The 23,192-nt window shown below is 39.7% G+C and overlaps 1 protein-coding gene across 1 annotated transcript in view; it reads left to right on the forward strand.

The window, feature by feature from the left end:
- The window catches only part of DNER (delta/notch like EGF repeat containing), a 317,177-nt gene that overhangs the window by 277,062 nt on the left and 16,923 nt on the right, over nt 1-23,192 (forward strand). Inside the window, exons 10-11 of the mRNA XM_057746038.1 lie at nt 6,415-6,528; nt 19,583-19,714. Of these exons, the coding sequence (XP_057602021.1) occupies nt 6,415-6,528; nt 19,583-19,714 (246 nt within the window). The remainder of the gene's footprint in view (nt 1-6,414; nt 6,529-19,582; nt 19,715-23,192) is intronic.

The following is a 23,192-nucleotide window of genomic DNA, read 5'->3' on the forward strand; positions in this document are numbered from 1 at the left end:
AATGGAAAGCTAACCAAAACCAAATAATGGCCTAGAAACTATCATCTATGATAATATATGACTCTTAACAAGGAATTGCTATGAATGGGAAGGGAACTCTTTTCTCATAATTGGTGCTAGAAAAATGGAGTTGCTAAATGGAAGAAAAAAAATGTTCTTGCATACACTTCTAAATACGAGGGTGAGTCAAGAATTATCCACGCTTTGGCTGTAGAATTTATTTTAATTAACTTTTAGCAAAGACAAATACATCACTTTTGGACATAATCTCCTTGCTTTTCAATACACTTTGTCCATCTGTCAACAAGCTTTCATACTCCCTCATTAAAAAATGTTTTAGGCTGAGCTGTGAGCCACAAATGCACCACTGTCTTTACTTCTTTATCAGAAGTGAATCTTCATCCTCATAGGGCTGCTTTCAGGGGACCAAACAGGTGAAAGTCCGATGGAGCAAGATCAGGACTATAGGAAGGATGCTTTAACACCTCAAAATGAAGTTTTTGCAGAGTGTTGACAGTGTGGGCAGAAGTGTGCGGACGTGCACACCCTCAGACCACAAAAAACGCATCACTGCATGCTACTCTTCTTTTGTGAAAATCACAAGTGGGGCATACGTTTTTGCTCACACTGCAGTACAAATTAACTGATATAACACATTCACACCTGTACAGCATTGACTGGGGAGACAGTAACCTTGAAGGGAAAGCACTGATAAGACAGTGTAGCCAACACAAGTTTTAATATAACCGGATTGTGGATAATTTTTGACTCACCCTCGTAAATTCCATGAGTTGAAAAAAACTGACTCTTGTTTGACTTTGCCTCCTTCTCTACTTATTTGCCCCTTTCTTCCTCTTTCTTTTACAACAAAATTTCCTTAGAGTTGATATAGATGACACCTCTATTTCCTTAAGTTTTCTTTTCTTAACCCTTTTCAGTTTGGATCTCATTCTGCTAAATGGATCTAGCAGTGACCTAATTGAAGACTGAAACCCCAAGCCCCCTCCTCCAGCTTCCAATCCACATTCTTGCCCTCTAGCCCCATGATTACTGGTCCTTCTTGAAACTCCCCCTGCTTTAGCTTCCACAGCTGCATCCCTCCCCTCACACCCCAGCCCTGCTCTTCCCTCCCAGCCTTCTTGGGATGAATCCTCGTTCTCTGGACACCGTGCGTGCAGGTGGTTCCCAGACTCTCCTTCTTGGCCCCTTTCTCTCTCTTTCTCTTTGCCCTCATCCAATCCTATGGCTGCACCTTGTCTGAAATCTTGATCTCCAAACACTATGATTTGTTCTTCTTGAACTTTCCAAGCATTTTCTTCATATTTATTATGATGGTTATGGTCAGCCTTGTAGTCAGTACTTTCTGGCTCCAGACTTTCCTTTCCCTGACACTAAATTATAATCTCCTGAATGGCAATGACTACATAGTTTGTTCGCCCTTTCTTTCTTTCTTTTTCTTTCTCTTTCTTTCTTTCTTTCTTTCTTTCTTTCTTTCTTTCTTTCTTTCTTTCTTTCTTTCTTTCCTTTCTTTCTTTCTTTCCTTTCCTTCTTTCTTTCTTTTCTCTTTCTTTCTTCCCCCCCTCTCTCCACCTCCCTCCCTCCTTCCTTCCTTTCCTTTTTAAAAAAATTTTTTTTTAATTCTCACCAGCTCTTAACACGGTGGCTTACACAAAGCAGAAGCTTCACAGCTATCTATACTTGAATGGAAACTGCTGCTTAACATACTAATTAAATGAAGCAAGGCAACTTAAACATTTTCCCAGTAAGTTTCCCCTGTGGATCATGAAAAATTGTTAGAAGCAAAACACATAGAGGGACTCAGAGTGATCTCCATTCAGGCGTACTGAAATGCTGACCCTCCTTTAAAGCTAGCTCAAAGCTAATTCACAATGAGACTTTTAAGACTTTGGTTAGCGTTCATCACCTTATAGTGCCAAAAAGTCAAGTTACAGCCCCACATTGTGTTGAATTATTATTTATAGCAGGACAAATTTAATGGCCAAAACTATACCCATTTGGGAAATTTTGGTGACAGAAGATAGAAAGAAAATACTTCAATTTTTAATTATAAAAATTATGTGGCAACAGTAATAAAAAACTGGAAAACTGAAAATTGACAACTCATAGCTTTACAACAGAAAATAAGATAATCATCTATATTATTTCCATCCTTTTTAATATCCGTACTTTTACAGTTATAATTAATGATGCCTACAAGTTTGTATTATCCTTTTCATACATACTGTTACTTATGTTCGATTTAGAAATTGTTAGCAAGCTTTACTAGTTCTATTTTAAATGGCGATGTAGTGTTCCATCACTAAATGGGGTAATATTTATCCATTCCCTTGCTACATCTGATGTGAGGCTACTATAAATAATTCTAGAATGAACATCTTTATTCATATAATTTTCATACTTTCTGGATTTTTTGAGGGGGGATAGCATCTCAGAAATAAGATCATTGGGTTATGAGTTTGATCACATTGTACCTAACTGTTTACTTTTAAAGTCTACAGAAATTTATAATTGAAAAGATGAGAACTCTTTCTTTGTTGGTTAGAATTATTTCCTCTGTGTAACCAGCGAACAAAAATTTCTTGCTATTTTATGTACCTGTCCCTTCTCAAGTACTGTGATTGATAGAAAAATATATACATCAGGATTTCTTCTTTTATCAGGCTATTATTCAACCAGAAGAGCAGACTGAGACTGGCACACATAAGGAATAATGAGGCAAAGGTCGAGATCTCAATTGTAATTTCTGAAACAGCTTAGAAAAGGTTGAGCTCTGTGAGGTTGAAATACTGGAAAAGTTTTCATAGAGGGAATCAGTTTGAATAAAATAAGATGATGTCTTCAAGTGAATGGGAAGTTCGAAGAACACTTCAAGTTAATTTTCTTTACCTGGCTTAATTTTCTTGGAGATAAAGATTTTTCAGCTTTCAGAGTATTAATCACAGCCAAATTGTGATGACAACAGAAATTTATAATTGGAGCAAAACTCTTTGAATTTTTGCTCATTTTAATTCTAAAATTAACTGCTATAAAGAGCCCTGTTAGAATAAAGATCTTTTCAGAAACGTTGCCTCTCTATCCCTTAATATAAAGTATGAATTTTTATTAGTTTTGACTGAATTACAGTTTATTTTTGCTTGAGACTAAACATAAGTTTCGTAATCATGCATGCTCCTTTCCTTGCCAATGGGTGATGCATGTGTCATTCCACAGGCTTAGTTTGAAGTGCGAACCTGGTTTTCCCTGACAAAAAAGGGTGTTTTTGAGGCAGATTTGGAATGGCTTCTCAGTCCTCTGGCAATCCTACCTGTGTGTCAGCCAAAGTACACAGACTGTCGCCCCTCCTGAAAGGACAGGATTCTGGTGGGATAGCCATAATTTCTTCCGCGTGCTAAGATATGGCCTGAGCTCTTAAGGGCCTCAGAGATTTATGGGGGATCAGGCAGGAGGACAGATAAGTTATGATTTAAGACCATAATTCTGTAACAATGAAATCTCAGCGTGCTCTCCATACACAGTGGCAGTAGAATGGAGTTGTCTTGGGAGAGTCCGCTTCAGCTTTCCTTGAGTTGGGCTTTGGCACTGAGAATGTGCTGGGGGAAGACCAGCTTGGGAGAGAGGGTGAAGGGAGGCATTATGGTCAGAGGACACAGGACACCCAACACTCAGTGCTGTGCAAGGGCCTAGGGCCTCTCGGGGTGCAGACAGGGGAGTCCAGGGGGCCTGAGGAGGAGAGTTGGAGGGGACGTACCCTGGGCATCTCAGGGGTATTCATGACTGTCTCTTCGCTGCATTTAAGATTTCTAGCTCATAGTTGTTCAGTTCTGATCAACGAGCTGAGCAACATGACAGATATTTCTTACACAGGCTTAGAGTATAGGAAACGTGAGTCAGCAAAGTGCTCATGGGGGACCTTTAAGACCATCTTGCTTCATAGGCATTGCATTGCATTGCCTTGAAGATGAGCTTTTGTCCCATCTTGCTGCCAGAAAACTCAATGAACCTCAAATGGCTGAATATCTTATCTTTTGAAAAAGAAAAATAACAAAGGATAAAATTATTGCCAAAAAAAAAAAAAAAACAAAAAACCCACCCAAAGGATTGAATTTGCTTATTATCTTGGGTGTTTTTATCAAATCTATCTTATTGAAAGCTTTGAAGGTTAAGATGCTTAAATATTTAGCCTAGATTGTGCTTTTCAGCCTTATTTGAAGAATGTGGTAATTTGTGTGCTAATGTATTAGTTACACTAATATTAAGTTTAGATTGGCAACTGTATTTGTAGAAATCCAGGAAAGATCATCCTTGATTGCTTTTACTTTAGGTCTAATGGAAATATTTTTTAGATTTCAAACATCTCTGAACCTTGGTGTGGCAGTATTTCCCCTTACAATTGAAAGCCTTATTTCCCGTTAAAATTGAAAGCCTTTTTTGTCACCTGGTTCCCAGTGATCAGCCTCCTGGGAACCTGTAAACACGTGAATCCTTGTGTTTTGATAAACGCTTTGAAGCAGAAAGGGTTCTTTTGCATTTTATTCTTTTAATTCAGCCCATGCTGCTTGGGAATCAGGAAAATGGAAAGAGAGTCTTCTGGGTGAAGAGGCCATACACACTCAAGCGAAGAACAATTACCAGTTTTATGCTTTAATCTTTCAGTTACTTTGACCTTGAATATTACCGTGACCTGGGTTTGTTAAGGGTGATGAGTCAGTGAGGCTCAGTCAACTCGCTGGAGGTAGAGAGGGGGCCAGGAGATGGCTTGGGGCTGGGAGCATTTCCCATAAGATGTGAGGCAGTGGGCTGGGGGTGGTGGTTGCAGGGAGAAATCTCAGGCAGAGATCTGAAAGGCACTTTAGAAAAATATTTGATAGACTATTATTGTTCATAGGTTGGATATGAGGGGCAAAGGATAAAAAGAAATGAAAAATCGTCCATTCTCAAAAGCTTTACCAGGCTCAAATAAATCATCAGTGTGACTACAGATAGGTAGTTCTGTTTGCTTTTTCTCTTGCATTTTCCCCCCTCTTTCTTAAACCTTGCTTCTTAAGGCATTGAAAATTGAAAAAGAAAGGAGAGAAAAAAAGTCTCAGCAAGAATAATTTCAGTGACAAAATTATGAGTCACTGGGTGTGGCAGTCCTTTGTACAATATAAGTGAAGTGAGGAAGTGGATATTAAGTAAATACCATTCTGTTATTATTTGCTTTATGCTTATTTTTTCTTGAGGTTGTTGGGAAGGGTGAGCATATCATCATATACATTCTTACATAGAATGTAATTTATCTTCTTCTCCAAAGGGTAGGGCATTAGAGACAAAGGTTAGTCTATTCATCCATCTGGCACGCCAGTGAAACAACGCCAGAAATTCTACCTTTCGAATAGCATTGTGTTTTTAAAGTCTTTTTTTAATAAAATGATAAAATACTATGTATTCATTGTGAAAAATTGCAACAATGTAGAAATGCACAAAGTGACTTCAGAGTAATTCATTCTCCTCTCCATCCAATTTCAAGTATTTGTATATATACGTGTACATGTAGACTATTTTTCTATACCGATGAGAACTGTTTTTGCTATAAAGATTTTTTTCAGGGCCTCTTTTTTGTTTGAATGGGCACTGAGTTCTGCAGCATGTTGTATATTTCCATGGCTGGCTGAGCGCCATCTCAGGGAACTACTTTAGTGAGCACAGGCTCACCTTCAAGTTGCCAGCCTTGTCAGGTCCCAGTTCCATCCCTGCCAGCCTGGTAACCTTGCATTTGGACATTTGGACTGGTATGAGGATCACATTACACATAAAGCACAGCACAAGGGTCTGGAACATAGAATGTGCGCAAGAGGTTACCTTTCACCTGCGGTGAGCTGGTTTGGTCTTTGGGAATGAAGTCTAAGGACAAATGCCCTCATCTCTCGCCTGCAGTTTTCCAAAGTACAACTGGGGTTCGTTTAAATATCTGACTCCAAATTTTTACCTTCAGGATACTGTTTATCAAATATATGGACATTTTAGGTAGACTGTCTGGCTATGCTCTGTTTCTTTTGGAGACTTAGAAAGCATTTGTCACTGATACATTTTATCTTTCAAAGTTTTAACTTTCTATTGCCCAGGCTTTGGGGCGTGTAGTCAGAGAAAGTACATAAAAGACTTTACGGCAGGACCTACGAGCAGGTACTGAATTTGTTATTTCCTCATAAGATGTGTTTTACAACAATCGAAAGTCAAGGGTGGGCAAGTGAATACACACATGTGTGCACACACGTGTACACACACACACACACACCCCTCTGGGAATCAGCCTCTACACTGTTCAAGGCTTTTCAAACACTTCCCTTTTAAAGGCCATGGGAGCTGGAGACCCCTTATTGAGTCACCCCTTTTCCATCTGTTTCTCTGCAGGAATCCACTGCGAGTCCTACAAGGACCCCTGCGCTAATGTCAGCTGTCTGAACGGAGGCACCTGTGACAGTGAAGGCCTAAATGGCACGTGTGTCTGTTCACCAGGCTTTACAGGCAAGTGATCCGCAAACTGAGTTTTCAAATTTACCACAAAATCTGTGAGATGGCAGCTGTTCAAAAACCCAGAAGCCTCTCTGCGTATATTATTGCAAAATATGAATTGCAAAATGTAAGTAGGCATTGCTTGGATGCAGATCTGTTTTAAAGCAATCTACTGTGTTGTCATTAAACGAGGCCCTTCTGAAATCAGCATTTGGTTCAGAGACTTGCTGAGACTGCCCTTGCTATACATTTGCAGACCTCTAGCTTTAAAACATGAAAAATGAGCCATTACACTAACACCTGAAAAAGTGTCAGTGCTAATGGAAGCAAGAAGGAGAAAGGAAGGATCAAATGTGTCTTCTACAGAAATTGCATTATATGACCACATTTATTTTTATTGAAAGATACAGCAGTGTCTGGATTTTGAATAATGGAGAGGTGGTGGTGGGAAATGAGGGGGGAGATACTCTTAGTTCAAGGTTGAATTATTAGTGGAGGTAAGGACGGGACAGGTGTTGGGAGGGAGAGTGGATGTGGAAGAAAACTGCCTGATGGCAAAGCAGGTGGGGAGGACAGGGCTGCGTGTAAGAGGAGGCTTGGTGGCCACTGGGCTCCGAATGGGAAAGGTTGCTTCTGGACTAGGGGATCCAGCTTAACAAGGGCTCCTCTGAAGTCATCCCTCGAGGGTTTCAGGGAGTTTGTGAACGCCCAAAACAGACGTGAAGGGTTGTATGTATGTGAATATACTAAGGGGAGGCTCTCAAATTTTCACCACTTTCTCAAAAGATCTCATGGACCACTTGCGTAGAGAAGGTTCCATCCTTTGCTTTGCCAGCTGAATGCACCCAGCTGTCCGGAGATGCAGAGCGTAGGTCAGGTCTCTGTTTTCAGCACTTGCTCAACCAACAAAAACATCAGGGTCACTCTGGTTTACAAGTTGAGAAAGGTTGACATATAAGGTGCTGATAGAAGAAGGTGGGCACTGAAATTTCTGGAAAACATGTTACCATTGGCTGCAGAACACCTTTTGTGCTCCCCTCTCCCCTCTAAGCCATGGTGACCACCTCCCCAACCCTGGAGAATTTCACAGAGCCTGGACACCCCCATCCATCCCTAGGGAGCCTCATTTGTGCTTCTGGGGAAGATGCCAACAGTCAAGATGTGGGAGAAGCAACTTCTGATCTTCCTTCTACTTATCTGTGTTACATCCTGTGTTTTCCTTTCGACTTTTCCTGGGACTGAGAAGTGGGCTCACTCCAGAAAATGATGTGCAGATGGTTTTGTTTTTCTGACTGATTTATAAACACACACAGATATTTATACTCATCAATGGATACAAAAATATTGGGGAAGCATCCTGTCTTTTTCCCAGACATTTATATCCCACAAATAATAAAAAGCATGGAAGAAAAATGAGAAAATACAGTGCTGTAGAAAAAACCCTCACCACTTAAAACTGTGCCGCTAGGAGACAACCATTGTTGACATTTTGATACATATATCCAGTGATTTTCCTGAAGGTCTATGTGTGTATAATATATAGTGTATAGTGTAAATGCATATATTTGAACATAAAAGGAATCATACTGTTCATACTATATTGTAATCTGCTTTTCACTTAAAATATGTGTATTTCATGGTCATGTTTTCACATTAAGAAATATGCTTCTGTTTTATCATTTTCACTGGCTGCCTTGTCATCCATTACATGATACATCAGGATTTTTTTTAACCCATCTTCAATTCAACTTTCGGGGAGTTAGGAACTTTTCCTATTGTAAACAACATTGCAGTGAATATTCTTGCATGTACATCTTTGTGAACTTGTATGATTATTTGTTTGAGCTAATTTCCTAAGAATGGAATCCCAGGGTCCAGGAGAATACATACTTATTTCCATATTGCTCTTTCGGAAAAAACCTTGTACCAATATTCACTCCTACCCAGAATGCAGAGGAGCTTTTATTTCCTTGTCTTCACGCAAATACTATGAATCATCATTTTAGTGGCTTCAAATGCTACTTGTGTAGTTTTAATTTGTAAGTCTTTGATTCCTAATGAGATTAAATACTTTTAAAATATATTTATAGTCATTTGTGTTTCTTCTTGAACTCCTATTCCTACCCCTGGCTTGTTTTCTACCAGATTATTCATGTTAATCTTTATTCTTGATTTGAAATAATCCTATATATTAAGTATATTACATTTGATTATATTACATTTGATTACATAGAACTCTTCCAACTGAAGTAGGTTCAAACACTACTGTAATTGGTCTTTGAAAACTTTGAAAACATGCTATTTCTACTCAGCCCTCAATAGGGTGCAAATATTTTTCCAATATCATTTGCCTTTTAAATGTATATAAAGTATTTTATCCTATATATCATATTTTAATTTTATATGATTACATCTTAATATTTTCTTTTGATTTCTTGTTTCATTCTAGAAAGACCCTATGTATCAAGATATTATAAATATACTCCTATATTATTCTAATTATGTATGAGTTAATTTGGGGCATGCAAATATTTAATACATTTGAAATTTTTCTTGGTGTCTTTTTTTTAAATTTTATTTATTGGCTGCGTTGGGTCTTTGTTGCTGCATGTGGGCTTTCTCTAGATGCGGCAAGCAGGGACTACCCTTAGTTGTGGTGCTCGGGCTTCTCACTATGGTGGCTTCTCTTGTGGCGAAGCACAGGCTCTAGGCGCACGGGCTTCAGTAGTTGTGGTGCGGGGGCTCAACAGCTGTGGCTCATGGGCTCTAGAGCGCAGGCTCAGTAGTGGTGGCGCATGAGCTTAGTTGCTCTGCAGCCTGTGGGATCTTCCTGGATCAGAGGTTGAACCTGTGTCCCCTGCATTGGCAGGCGGATTCTTAACCACTGCACCACCAGGGAAGTCCCTATCTTGGTATCTTATGGGAGATAAAATGCAATCTTTTCTCTAGAGTATTTAGCAGATCTCCACCTACCTACTCAGCAGTCACCTTTGGGTGTCCCTCAAAGATGCCTCAGATTCGTAGATTTTCTTCTCCTTTCCTTCTTTAAATATTTTCCAGCTCATTAGGTGGTATTACTACCACCTAAGTTGTTCTGATGGGAACCAAGGAATCATTTTGATGCCTGTTCTTCTTCCTCCTTACCTGCATCCAACCACCACGGACTCCTAGAAACCTCTAGATCCTCTCACTTCTTCCCAGAGCCAACACCTGGCTGCCTGCACCCCCACCTGCACTAGTGCAAGGTCTCCCCACACCCATTCCCCTTCACCCCTAAACATTCCCTGCACTGAAGAGACCTTTTAAATGAAAATCTAATCTTGTCTCTCCCTACTTAAAATCACCTACTAGTGTTTCATTGTCTTTAAGAAGAAGATCAAAGCCCTTAACTTGATCACCAAGACCTGGGAGGTCTGGCTGGATCCAGTCTTTCCAGGTGGTCCTTGGGCCCCCCTTGCCTGTTTGATTCCTGAAAAGCCACATCAGGCTCTTCTCAGTGATGTTCTTACCCCCATCTCCTGCTTCCCAATCCCCTCTGCCTGCCCTGGCCCCCATATACATGCTGTAGCTAGAAAGTTCACCCCTAGGCATTTCTTAATGGTTCTTACCCTAATCACAGGGAGCAGGAGGACTCTTCCAATTGAAGTAGGTTCAAACATCACTCTAACTGGTCTTGAAGACAACAAATACCTATCTTTATTCAACCCTGTTAATTTTCCAAACAGCAGGGAACCATAGAATATTTCCTAAAGTTGTTTGGGGAGTTGTCCTATTAATGTTTTATAGAACACTGGTCCCATAGAAAAAATGTCTGTGGCCAAAAAAACTGGGGACATGGTACCTGCCATGTGGAGATTCATAAAGGATGCCCACAGGCTAGAGGCTCTTACGGTCAAGAATTTTATTTGCCTTTGTTTATTTTCCAAATATATTTGATCATAGAACTTTTTTTTTTCCTTAGAAAAGAACCTATTCTGAGAACTAGCATTCCGTGGGAGGAGCTGATAAAATATTAACTATCACCATGTAAGGAATCATGGTGCCTCTACTCTTTGAGTTGCTACCTTGGAACTAAACGCTCTTCCATTGTAACTGAGGTTTAGCAAAACTCACTCCTGGCCAGCTCTTAAATGCTCAATAGCTCCCTAATTGACTGAGTGGAGCGAATTAAGCAACTCATCGATATCTAATTAGACTCTCAATCCAATGTCACACTTACCTTTTGAGACTGGCTTTTTCAGTTGGTTCAAGTCAATTCACTCACAGGCCAGCAGACCAACTCTGGGAGGAGGTATGTGGGAGGTTCTGCCCTTTCTTGATGAATTTAGGCTTCTCCTTAAAAATACATTCCCTCCAGTCATCTGAACCCAGAGAGGCTCCCTCTCTCCAACCCCTACAGGCCTTCTACACAGATCTCTCCTTAAGACCTGGCCTAGATCCTGTCCATTTTTCGGTTTTTAACTTATTTTGTGTCCACTCATCTCTGAGGCTTTGTAATTTTGCCGCCTAGAATTTTTCTCCTCAGAACCATAGATGGAAAGAAAGGACACCCTCATGCAACATTAATTCTCCAGGACCTGCTATATTTCTACCTGAAACCATAGATTGGAAATTACTGTACTCCAACAGGGATGCCCAAAGTGCTCTCAGGCCCATTGCCATGGCCACTAGAACAGTAGTCCAGACAGACATCAGTGACCCATTGCTTTCTCACCATAGCAGAAAGTCTATATGCACTATTAAAAGTTAAATAATGTTATCATGTTTCCCTCTGTTTTCTAACTCAACTACTTTTCAATATTTGTCTTTCAGTTCACAATAGAGTATTCTATAATTTCCAGCTTATTTTCATGGGCAACTGTCATCAGTATTTTATTCTCATTGAGATTTAAATTTGCATTTCTTTGATGTTGAGCATCTTTCATGTGATTATTGACCACCCATATGTCTTACCTTGTGAAGGGTCTTTTCAAATCTTTTTCCCATTTTTTAAAAATGGATTTTTGTCATATTATTGAGCTGTAAGAGTTACTTACATATTCTAGACACAAATCCTTTGTCAGATAAACATTTTGCTTATCCATTTGTTCTTTTTCTCTCCAGCAGGACAGCCATGCATTCTTAATGGTATTTCTGTGAGGAGCAAGTGTTTTTATTTTTGGTGATCTCTGTCAATTTTTTTTCTTTTTTTTGTTTTTTCTTTCTTTGCCTACTTTATGATGATGACATTTTATCCAATGTTTCCTTCTAGAATTTTTAAAAATAGATTTTGCTTTTAGGTTTAGGTTTTGAGTTAATTTTTTGTGTGTATCGTGTGACTTAAGGATGGACATTTGTATTTTCCCCATATGAATATCCAGCTATCCTAGCACCCTAGCTAATGGAATTCATTAGCACATTTTTAAGGAAACAAATGACTATATATGTGTCTTACTTTTTCCTTTGGCTGTTTTTCTCAAAATCAAACTTTTTATTTTGAGAAACTTCAAACTTCATAACAGTTTTAATAAATAATACAGAGGGATCTGGTGCGCCATTTACCCACTTACCCCCAATGATAACATACTGTACAATCACAGTACAATATCATACCTGGGATGCTGACATTGATACAGTCAAGATTCAGAACATTTTCATCACTAGGATTCCTCATGCTGCCCTTCTGTAGCTACACCCATTTCTCTTCCACCACGAACACTTTCCTTAATGCCTGGAAACCACTAATCTGTTCTGCATTTTTATATTTTTGGTGTTTCAAGAATGGTTTATAAATGGAATCATACAGCATGCAACCTTTTGTTTATTTTCTCACTCAGCGTAGTCTCTGGAGATTCATCCAGATCATTATGTGTATCACGTTTCTTCCTTTTTATTGCTGAGCTGCGTTTCATGGTATAAATATACCACAGTTTGTTTAACTATCCACCTGTTGAAAGAAATCTGGGTTCTTTCCAGTTTTGAGCTATTATGAAGAAAACTGATGTAAACCTTCATTTACAAGTTTTTGTGTGAATATAAGTTTTCATTTTTTTCTGAAACAGTTGCCCAGGAGTTCAGGTGCTGGGTCATATGGTAGTTGATGTTGAGTTTTTAAAAAAATGCCAAAATGTTTCCAGAGTGGCTTAACCATTTTTCCTTCCCATCAATAATGTATAGTGATCCAGTTTCTCTCCATCCTTGCCAGCATTTGCTGTTGTCTTCATTTTTGATTTTAGCCATTTTGATACATGTTTAGTGATATCTTGTGATTTTAATTTGAATTTCCCTAATGATAAACGTTGTTGGACATCTTTTCATGTGATTATTTGACATCTGTATATCCTCTTTGGTGAAATATCTCTTCATGTCCTTGGTCCATTTTCTAATCACATCTCATCATAGTATCAAGGCTACATACTATCAAGTATCATTTCTGACCATTAATGTTGAACCTTGATCACCTAAATAAGGTAATGTTATTCTTTCCCTGGTAATGTTATTCTTTCCCCCTCTTTGCATACTTTACTTTTTGAAAGGAGGTTACTGTATGTGGACCACACTTAAGGAAATAGGGAGTTATTCTTCCCCTCTTTGAGGGTAGAGTAGCTATGTAAACTATGTGAAATTCTTCTGTAGGAGAGATTTGTCTGTTTTCCTGCGTTTATTTATTTGATCATTTATTTCTATCAGTTTGGACTTATGGATATTTATTTTATACTTTGAACTATAATCTGAAACATTTTTATTTGTTTTTTTGCTCAAAATGTTCCAGATTTGGACTTTGGGAGTTCTTTCATGTCCCTTTGATGTGCCCCATTATTGTGTTGTTGGTGGTGGAAAGTGTGTGTGTGTGCGCGCGCGCGCGCATGTCTGAACACTAATATGCTTTCTGGCACTGCAAGATGCTTCAGTCTTATCTTGTATATTTCCTGCTCCAGTCTTAGAATCAGCCATCTCTCCAAGAAGCCCTGGTTACTTTTATTGGAAAATGGTACTACAAACCAAGATCTGGGCACTAGCTATGCTCATTGCTCCCAGGATGTTGTCTCTTCGAGAGCCTCTCAGCTGACATAGCAAGGGAATGTATGTGTATACTAACCCATGAATCTATAAACATTGCCATAAGTAACCATCTATATCTAAATTAAGCTAAACATGAATTTATACTAATTTCCCCAGCTCTAGTCCATTCTTACATGGATCAGTCCAGGCTTCTCCCCTTGTTCATATGTAAATCCCCACACCAATAGCAAGATTCCTGGCTCCTACCATCCAACATCCTTTTACTTGTTTAATTCCTGTCTATATGTAGAGCAGTATCAGAATTCTTATCTTGTATCCCTGTGGGAAACAACTTTATAAACTAGAGTACAGTGCTGGTGTACAGCTCCTTCTGCCTTCAGTCCTACCAACTCTACTCATTCCAAAGTTACTTAGGTCAGCACTGTCCCCAACCCATCAGTGGGGTTGTTTCATACATTTGTAAATACAGTTAGATTATTTTTTCACAGTCTGCATTCTTTCCTGAGATCTTCCAATTAGAGGGTTTGTTTGTTTGTCTGTTTGTTTCCTATAGAAGTTCAATTTCTCAAGCACCATTTGTTGAAAAGGCTATCTTTCCTCCATTAAATTGCTTTGGAACCTTTGTCAAAAATCAGTTGGCCATATTTGTGTGGGTCTGGTCTGGATTCTCCATTCTTTTTCATTGATCTATTTGTCTGTTCCTCTGCCAATGCAACTCAGTCTTGATTACTGTTGTCATATAATAACTATTGAAATCAGGCAGAATGATTCCTCTCAATTACTTTTTTTCTTTCAAAACTGTTTGACCTATAGTAGTTTCTTTGCTTTTTCATATAAATTTTAAAATAATCTTCTCTATGTCTACAAAAGATTTTGATGAGGTATTGATAGGAATTGTGTTAAACTTGTATATTAATTTGGGAAGAATTGATATCTTTACTACCTGGAGCCTTCCAATCCATGAACACAGTATGTCACTCCATTTATTTAGATGTTTGATTTCTTTCACTAGCATTTTTGTAGTTTTCAGCATATAATTCCTATATATGTACAACTAAATATTTCTCTCTCTTTTTGAGTGATTATAAATAGAATTGTAGTTTGGTGTGCACATGTTCATTGCTAGTGTGTAGATATACAATTGATTTTTGTATGGTTATGTATGACTTTGATGAACTTACTAGTTTTAGGATTTTGGAGGGGAGATTCCTTGGGATTTTATGCATAGATAATTATGTCTTCTGAAAATAGGGACAGTTTTATTTCTTCCTTTCTGATATTTTATAAATTTTATTTACTTTTATTATCTTATTACACTGGCTAGAACTTCTCACACTACTTTGAATGAGAGTGGTGACAGCAGACATCCTTGCTTTGTTCCTAACCTTAAGGGAAAAGCATTCAGTCTTTCACCATTAAGTATAATGTTAGCTATAGGGTTTTTTAGATTTTTTTTGTAATCAAATTGTGGCAGTTACTCTCTATTCCTTGTTTGCTGATAGCTTTATGAATGGATGTTGAATTTTGCCAAATGCTTTTTCTGAATCAATTGATGTTATCATATGGTTTTTCTTCTTTAACCTATTAACATGATGGATTATGTTGATTATTTTGCAAATATTGAATTAATCTTGCCTCTTGAGGATAAATCCTGTTTGGTTATAGTGTATAATTATTTTTATATGTTGCTGAATCCTGTCCTCTAATATTTTGTTCAGAGTTTTTGTGTCTGTATTCATGAGGGATATTTGTCTGTATTTTTTCCTCTCTCTTTTTTAAATATTATCTTTGACAGTATTGAATTTTTCCTATCTAGAAGTTCCATTCAGTTTTTTTATGCCTTCCATTTTTATCCTCATTTTCCCCATGTTTTCCCTTCACATTTTGAACAAATTTCTTATTTACTTACCATCATCTGTCACTTCTGGATCTCTGTCTTTTGACAGATTTTCCTTCCAGTTATGGGTCCCCTGTTCCTGCTTTTTTTGCATACCTGATATTTTTTGTTTGAATGCTGGTCATTGTGAATTAAGTTGTTGAATGACTGGATTTCTTTTAAAAGTTCTGGCCTTTTTTGTGGTAGGTGGGTAAGTTACTTGCCAACCTGATTGATCCTTTCAAGGTTTGTTTTTATATTTTGGAGGATGAGTCTCTAATAGCCTTTACTCTAGGGATAGTTATGTCCTACTACCAAGATGTGACCTTTTCCTCCCTGAATGCACTGAGTGGCCAATGAAATGTTCACGTTCCAACTTGTGAGAGTTTGAATACTTCCCAGTGCTCTGTGAGCTTTGGGAACTGTTCATCTTTCCTCTTGTTTGCCATGCCTGTGGAGTTCCAATTTACTTAGCAACAGACTCAAAGGAGGCAGCATATTTCTGATGTTCTTTCTCTGAGCGGCTCTATCTTCTGCAGTGATCTGTCCTACAAATTACAACTACATCAGCCTCCACAAATTCCAATTAGTCCCCTCAGTTTGGTGAAAAGTGTTTTGTTCTAAATCAGTTCCAGGCAGAAAGCCAGGATGGTCTTGGTACCCAGCTGTTTTGTTTCTCTCCTCTTAGCAATCACAGTCATGCACTGCCTGTTATCTAATGTCATAAAGTGTTTTTTAAAATATATATTTTGTCCACTTGTCTAATTATTTACAGTGGGAGGGCAAGACAGTTTCCAGCTGTTCCATCATGGCAGAAATTCCAAGTAATTCATTAGGTTCATTTCATCTGGAATAAAATGCTTGTGAAGTATGAAGGAATTACGGTTAAAGCACCTATTCCAGTGACTGGCGCATATAAAGCTTAGATTAACACGAGGTATTATGATTATAATAATGTTCATTGATATCATTCAGTGTGGGCTCTATTAACCCAAGGATTTATTAACAGCAGTGACTTTTGATTTCTTATCTTTTTTCATTTTGATTTATCCAAGGAAAGCATCTCGAATTAAACAGTACACTTGTAAATTTGCATAAATACCACCAAAGGTGATACCTACTATACAGATTGCCTCTTAGAAAGTAGTAGATTGAAAAGCAATTGGAAAAGATTTAAAATTCAGACTTTGATTTCCAGCCTTAGTCAAGTAGAAATTTCATTTTGTATTCTCTTTACAAATGTTATTCAAGCACAGTAGTGATTTAAAAGTAATTGATTCTCCCCACTCAAATAAAAAAAGTAAGCAAGTCAACGAAAAAGTCATCCGTCTCAAGCCAGCAAAAGCATAAAGATTTATTAAGTAAACTATGAGCAGAGAAAGATGATATAATGTACTAAGAACTCTCCTAAAATTAACTAGAATGCATATTGCTCGGCGTTGGAATGGTGAGGTGTTGAAATGCATATAAAAGCATAATACTCCTAATACAGGCAAACATAAATGAAACCAAATTTACTCTCTATAATTCATAATAAATCTTCAGTTACCTTGCATAAGACTGATGGCAAAGTGCATGATCTCTGTGAAGCAGGGAAGAGCAGTCATCTTTGGAAGTCTTCTGGTTGGAAATTTCCTTGAGTGGCTCTATCATCAGAATCACCCTGTATTCCTACCACCAGCATGTGACACAGTGAAGTCCTCAACTGCAAGCCAGTTGGGAGATAACTGATTCAAGTAGAGGCGTAGGCATCTTAGTCTATAAAATGGACCACTGGAGTAAATGTAAAGGTCTCTGCGAACTGCGCATTGCTCCAGGTTTTTCCAGAGCACATATGCTGTGAAAATAGCTGCTAGCTATTTGGGCTCCTGACTGGCATGGAGTTTTATCATACACTAAAGTCACTGAATCCCCAGTATAGCTCTAAGAACACTGTGGTGATGAAAGCCAGATTAGGATAGGTTTGGGACTCTCCTTGGGCCCCAGTTCTTTGGTTCCTGGGTCTTAGATACTTGATGAACGTCTACAAAAAAAGTTCATCCTATTTTCTCCTGCCACTCTCTATTCCTACCAAGTCCTTCAAATCTAGTAGGTCCCAAGAAGGAATAAATCTAAGGATCTTAGACTTCTCTCAACTATATCAGAGCCACACAGAGGTCCAAGAGCCAAAACATGCATTAGGGCTGCTCTGGATCCTAAACTTGGCGCTTACCTCTGTAGGGAAGCTCTGGACTAGAGCCAGGGTGGATGCACTGAACTGACAGCTCTAGGACTGCCCCAAATTTAGGGAATTAGCAGGATTTGATACTGACATTAAATTTCTGGAGCAGAGTGGGGCTTTCAAGTTTTGCTAGGCTATAGAAGTAGGGAGAAGTCAGGCCATTTCTATAGCTATTGCTGCAAAGGTAACAGAGTATCTTATTTCAGAATTTGCAGATTGCCAGGGAAAGAAAGCTATTGTTTAGTAAATACCCAATTAAGCTTGTCTTCCTAAATGGATGGAAAGCAGTACTGATGTGTATATTTGTCAAGGCCTTTGATTTCATCCTTTTATTGCTTCTCAGCACGTTCTTATTTATGTATCTCTTCAACTATTCTACCATGTAATGCCATTTGTAATAGTTTAGTCTATGCCCTTTTCCAGTCAGAGTGATTGCCCCATTAATAGAAAGACAACCTTCGAAATAAGTTAGTAAGAAGCAATCTATTTCATGTCTTTCCTATTGATATAAATGGCTATATTTATTGCAGGAAACAAATTCACTTAGACACTACTGAATTATAATCAATCTAGTAGGACCTAGACATAGTAAATGTTTCCTTTGACTGATTTTACTTTAAAAATAAAATAGCTGCCAGGTATGAAAAAAGTATGAAATGAAACAGATATGAACTATTTTAGTTTGAGATTCTGCCTCTGAAATGGTCTGTGAGTGACATATGGTGGTTTTACAAACACGAGGTAAACGAATGGCAGATAGAAAAGCACTTTAATACTAATTAAGTAAGCCTGGAAGTAATTACCCAAGAGTACACTTGAAACATTGCCTTTAAAAATGGACAAAATATTTGATTTTGCCCTTTTGTTTTAGTCTATGACTATAGCAATGCTAGGAGGTTTTTTTTTTTTTCTTTTTTTTTAATGTATCACTTTTTTACATTTATCTAAGCAAATGGAGGTATATCTAAAAGTTTCCTTTTTCTCATTTTCAAACTTTTAAGAAAGATTGCCTCAATTTGAAGTATCCTCTCTTCAGCTTTGATGTGATGTCTTTAAGAGGTATTCCAATTTTGTTTTGACTCATAGTATGGCTTTAAAATCACGCAAAGATGGCTTTGTTTGTGTGACTTCTAATAACAAGCTATCTCTTGTGAGTTGGTCTTTGGACCACAGTGACATCAGCCCATGTTCTGGTTTGTTTAAACCAGGCTTTCTCTGAGGGGGACAAGGATGCCCCCAAATGTTGGGTGTAGTAGCATCAGGAGCCCCAGGTCACGGTTTTCATTATGGGGGAAGCACGAGTACCATTTCCCAGGGGAGAGTCTGTCATGACCGGGCTTACCCCGGACATCACAACTGTCACTCCTTTGATGGGCTTGCTGTTCTCCCTGAGCATTTCAGTCTCTCCCAGAAGCATATCCAGGGATTTGGAAAGAGGAGTACATTTTCATACCTGACTCAGGCTAGGCACGCAGCTGAGACCTAGAACTATCCAGAAAATAGTCAAATGTCCAGACTCACACAGTCAAACACTTGGCTTCAGAATAAATCAGGAACTGTGAGTTTTTTGGCTTTCCGGAGTTTTAGAAAAACAAGAAGATTCAGCTGACTAAATCCAAAACAAAATAGATTTCTGTAATAAAATCAGGAACCTAAATTTGTTCTTCCTATAAACCTTGAAAGGTTTATTCAGACATGGGAATCAGCTTCAGATAACCAGTTTGATAGATTAAAGGAGATTCTGTTTATCAATGCCTTTTTTTTTTTCTTTTTTAGTGTTACTTAAGTGAAGGATCCCTTGCCTGGAATTTGGGGAGAGTTCTACACTTTCTACAGACAGCCACTTGGGCTGCATTGCAGGAGATCATGACTCTAGCCTTAGAACTTTGCTGAGCTGGAGAAGTGATGGGGGACAGAGCCGCCAGGGCAGCTAGCTGGCTCACTGCCACTTTTCTTTATCTCCTTAGGTGAAGAGTGTGACCTCGACATCAATGAATGTGACAGTAACCCCTGCCATCATGCCGGAACCTGCCTGGACCAACCCAATGGTTATACCTGCCACTGCCCACACGGCTGGGTGGGAGCAAACTGTGAAATCCGTGAGTATTTCTGCAGCTCAGCCACTGTGATTTACCATTACATTTTCATTCAACGAGAAGAGGATGCTGACTGCCCTCAGCCAGCCCCACGTCACTCACAGATGAGGCAGTGAGGCCCAGAGGGGTACCCTGAGTGCCCCGCACCTCCTGGGTCCCAGTTGAGTACTTTTGCTCACTGCGTTATGCTGCTCCCCCCTCCTTCCTGAGTCTGAATCCAGCCTTTCCACCGGGATGAGAATGCGCAGATGTCATCCAGAGTTCACGGCTGCTAAGACAGCCAAAAATGTGCTTAGCAGAGAAGCGTTAGAATCGTATCAAAAAAGAGTGTCTTTGTGCTGAAAGCCTAAGAACAAAACACACATAGAATGTAAATTCACTTTGCATTTTTGTCTTCAAGTGTCTTCAAACATATTAGGTTCCATCAGTTGCTCGGAGAAAAGTCCAGTGAGAATGAACATAAAGAAAACCTGAAAAATATTTTGAGCTGCTTAGAGCGAGGTGTTGTCAACAGATGGACTCACAGAAGCTTGACAATGTCAGGATCAGGACTGTATATATGAAAATCACATATCTACTAGGATTGAAGTGAAAAGGAGAACTGCCCTGGAATTGGGTTTTCTTTGTTTTGTAAATCACTAAAAACTCAACATTGAAAGGCGTTTTCTTATTTAAATTCATCAGGGCATTTGGGTTTGGCTTCTTCATGAAGTCCGCCTCCTGGGCTCTCTCCCCCACACCCTTACTCTTCATCAGGCAAAGACAGCTCATCTGCTGTGTGAATTTGGAAGGAGACAGCTAAGTACACACAGTGCTGTCTGTCTGTCTCCCTCTTGGGCTGGCCTGTCTGCTGCCTCTACTCCTCCACACTGTACGTGTTTCAAGAACAGGCCCCTCACTGGTGGTCCAGCACTGCCTGTGGCTGCGCGGGCTTGTCTAATTCTTAGTGTGTGTCTCAAGTCAGGGAGTGGCCAGTATCAGGAAACCTTCTTATCCACAAACATGGACCATACTCTTCATTATCAACTTGACCAGTAATAAAGGTGCTATTTGGGCTCCTATCTGCTCACTCTTTGTCTTTCATCTTGGCTCAGGGCTTGATAGAGGAAGAGAGTAATTCCTTTTAGGTCTCCCCCTTAACCTTTCCAAATACCCCTATACAGAATGGTCTTAGGACCAACTGTCCTTGCTCACGATAGGTGAGAACACTCTGTTGCTGAAGAAAGGGAAGGAAAGAGATTCCAGTGGTACAAATGCTACGGGCTGTGAATTGATGCAGAATGTTAAGACTAAAGTAGGTATAGGATGTTAAGTCCAGGAAAGGATCCCAGATTTGAGCCAGTAGGATCTCAGTTCTTGCCCTGGCTGCGGCACGTGTTGTGTGGCTGCATTTAGTTGTGCCGAGCCTCAGTATACTTATCCATGAAAGCAGACCAATTTCCATTCTAAAATCTGGTAATTCTGTGAAATGACATATTTCATGGCTTGGAGCTGAGTAGTATCTATTTATAATTTTAAAATTCTAGATGTGAAGATAAATATATAGGAGAGTATGGATAAGAAGTCAGGAACACAAAGGATGCCTTTAAGACATTCTGAAGTAAAATCTTATTAAAAAATCTAAATTTTACTTCCTTCTGATGATGATAATATAGGCAAAAGATATACAAGGATGGAATAATAAGGATAAAAGTCTAGCTCCATCATATTCTAGCCGTGTGCCATGGACAAACAAATGTATCTCTCAGCCTTGTCTTTCTCACTTGTAAAGTGGTGTTAAGAAGATTGCTGTGAGGATTTAAGGAGGCAAAATTATGCAGATCTCTGCCATGCAGTAGGCACTAAATAAATGATAATTGCCCTTTCTCTCTTTCTTTCTGTGCTACTATAGCTCTTATACCATGAGCTTATTTATTTATTTATTTATTGGCTGCATTGGGTCTTTGTTGCTGCGCGTGGGCATTCTGTAGTTGCGGAGAGCTGGGGGCTACTCTTCCTTGCGGTGTGCTGGATTCTTATTGCGGTGGCTTCTCTTGTTGTGGAGCACAGGCTCCATACGCACGGGCTTCAGTAGTTGCAGCTTGTAGGCTCAGCAGTTGTAGCTCGTGGGCTGTAGAGCACAGACTCAGTAGTTGTGGCGCATGGGCTTAGTTGCTCCGCGGCTTGTGGGATCTTCCCAGACCAGAGCTCGAATCCCATGTCCCCTGCACGGGCAGGCGGATTCTTAGCCACTGCACCACCAGGGAAGCCCTGGCAATTGTCTTTTTAGATGGTGCATACCCAGGGCACAGGCCACTCTGAGCAGCTGGGTGTCATGGGACCCATCACACATCTCAGCACGCACCTGGGCTCTTTATTCATTCAGGAAAGCGCTTTCCATTTGATGATCTCATTTGCATCCCTCCATTCAGCTGAAGGTGTTAAAATAAATGTCACCACAGATTAGACTCTGCCGGGTCCCGATATTGGATGCTTCTACCCTTGACCTAAGCTTAAGAATGGAGAATGAGCCTCTAAGGTTTGCAGTGACACACAGGTGGAGCTGGTGGCCAGTGCCGAGAGAAAAGGGTCTGAGTTAATCGAATGGATCCAAGGACCAGGAATGGAAGCTGACTTTGGACTATCAGTGGGCAGAGAAGATGTAAGAGGTCTCCTGTCCTGTGTGAGCGGTGGGACCTATGGTCTCTGAGGTTTCTTTCTAACCCTGAACATCTATGGTTTTCTGAATTGGCTAGAAACCAAGAGGGGGGTGCCTGAATGATACAAGGTCAGGCTGGTTAATCTCAGATGTAGCAGAGAAGAGGAAGAACCACGGCACACGTAGCTCCATAGCATGGAGGGCTCCCAGGTTAACAAAGACAGTAAAGGAGCCTCCCATCAGCCTGACCTCTGCCTCCCGAGGCCACATCATCTGCCCCCTTTCTTGTTCACTGCTCTTTAGCCACATTGTCCTCCTTTCCCTTCTTTGAGCAGGTCACATTCATTCCTGCCGTCAGGGCCTTTGCCTGTGCTGTTCCCCATGCCTGCAGCTCTCTTCCCTCCAATTTTAGCAGAGCTATCTCCTTCTCAGCTTTTAGGTTTCAGCTCGAATCTCACCTTCTCAGTTGCCTTCCCTAAGCACCTGTATTTGTTTCCTATTGCAGCTGCAAAAAATTGCCGCAAATTTAATGGCTTAAAACACAACTTGACTGCCTTCCTTCTGGAGTCTCCAAAGAACCTTCTTCTTTGCCTTCTCCAGCTTCTAGAGGCTGCTCTGCCCAACGTCCTTGGCTCATGGCCCCTTCCTCCATCTTCAAAGCCCGCAACTGAGTCTCTCTGACCCCTTCTTCCATTCTGACATTTCCTTCGCCAAGTCTCTCACATCCCTCTCTCACTTACAAGGAGTCTTGTGATTACTTTGGCCCCATGAAGATAATTCAGGATAATGTATCCATCTCAAGACCTTCAGCTTAATCATATCTGCAGAGTTCCTTTTGCCATG

Source organism: Hippopotamus amphibius, chromosome 8, assembly GCF_030028045.1.
Source record: "Hippopotamus amphibius kiboko isolate mHipAmp2 chromosome 8, mHipAmp2.hap2, whole genome shotgun sequence".
NCBI lineage: Eukaryota > Metazoa > Chordata > Mammalia > Artiodactyla > Hippopotamidae > Hippopotamus > Hippopotamus amphibius.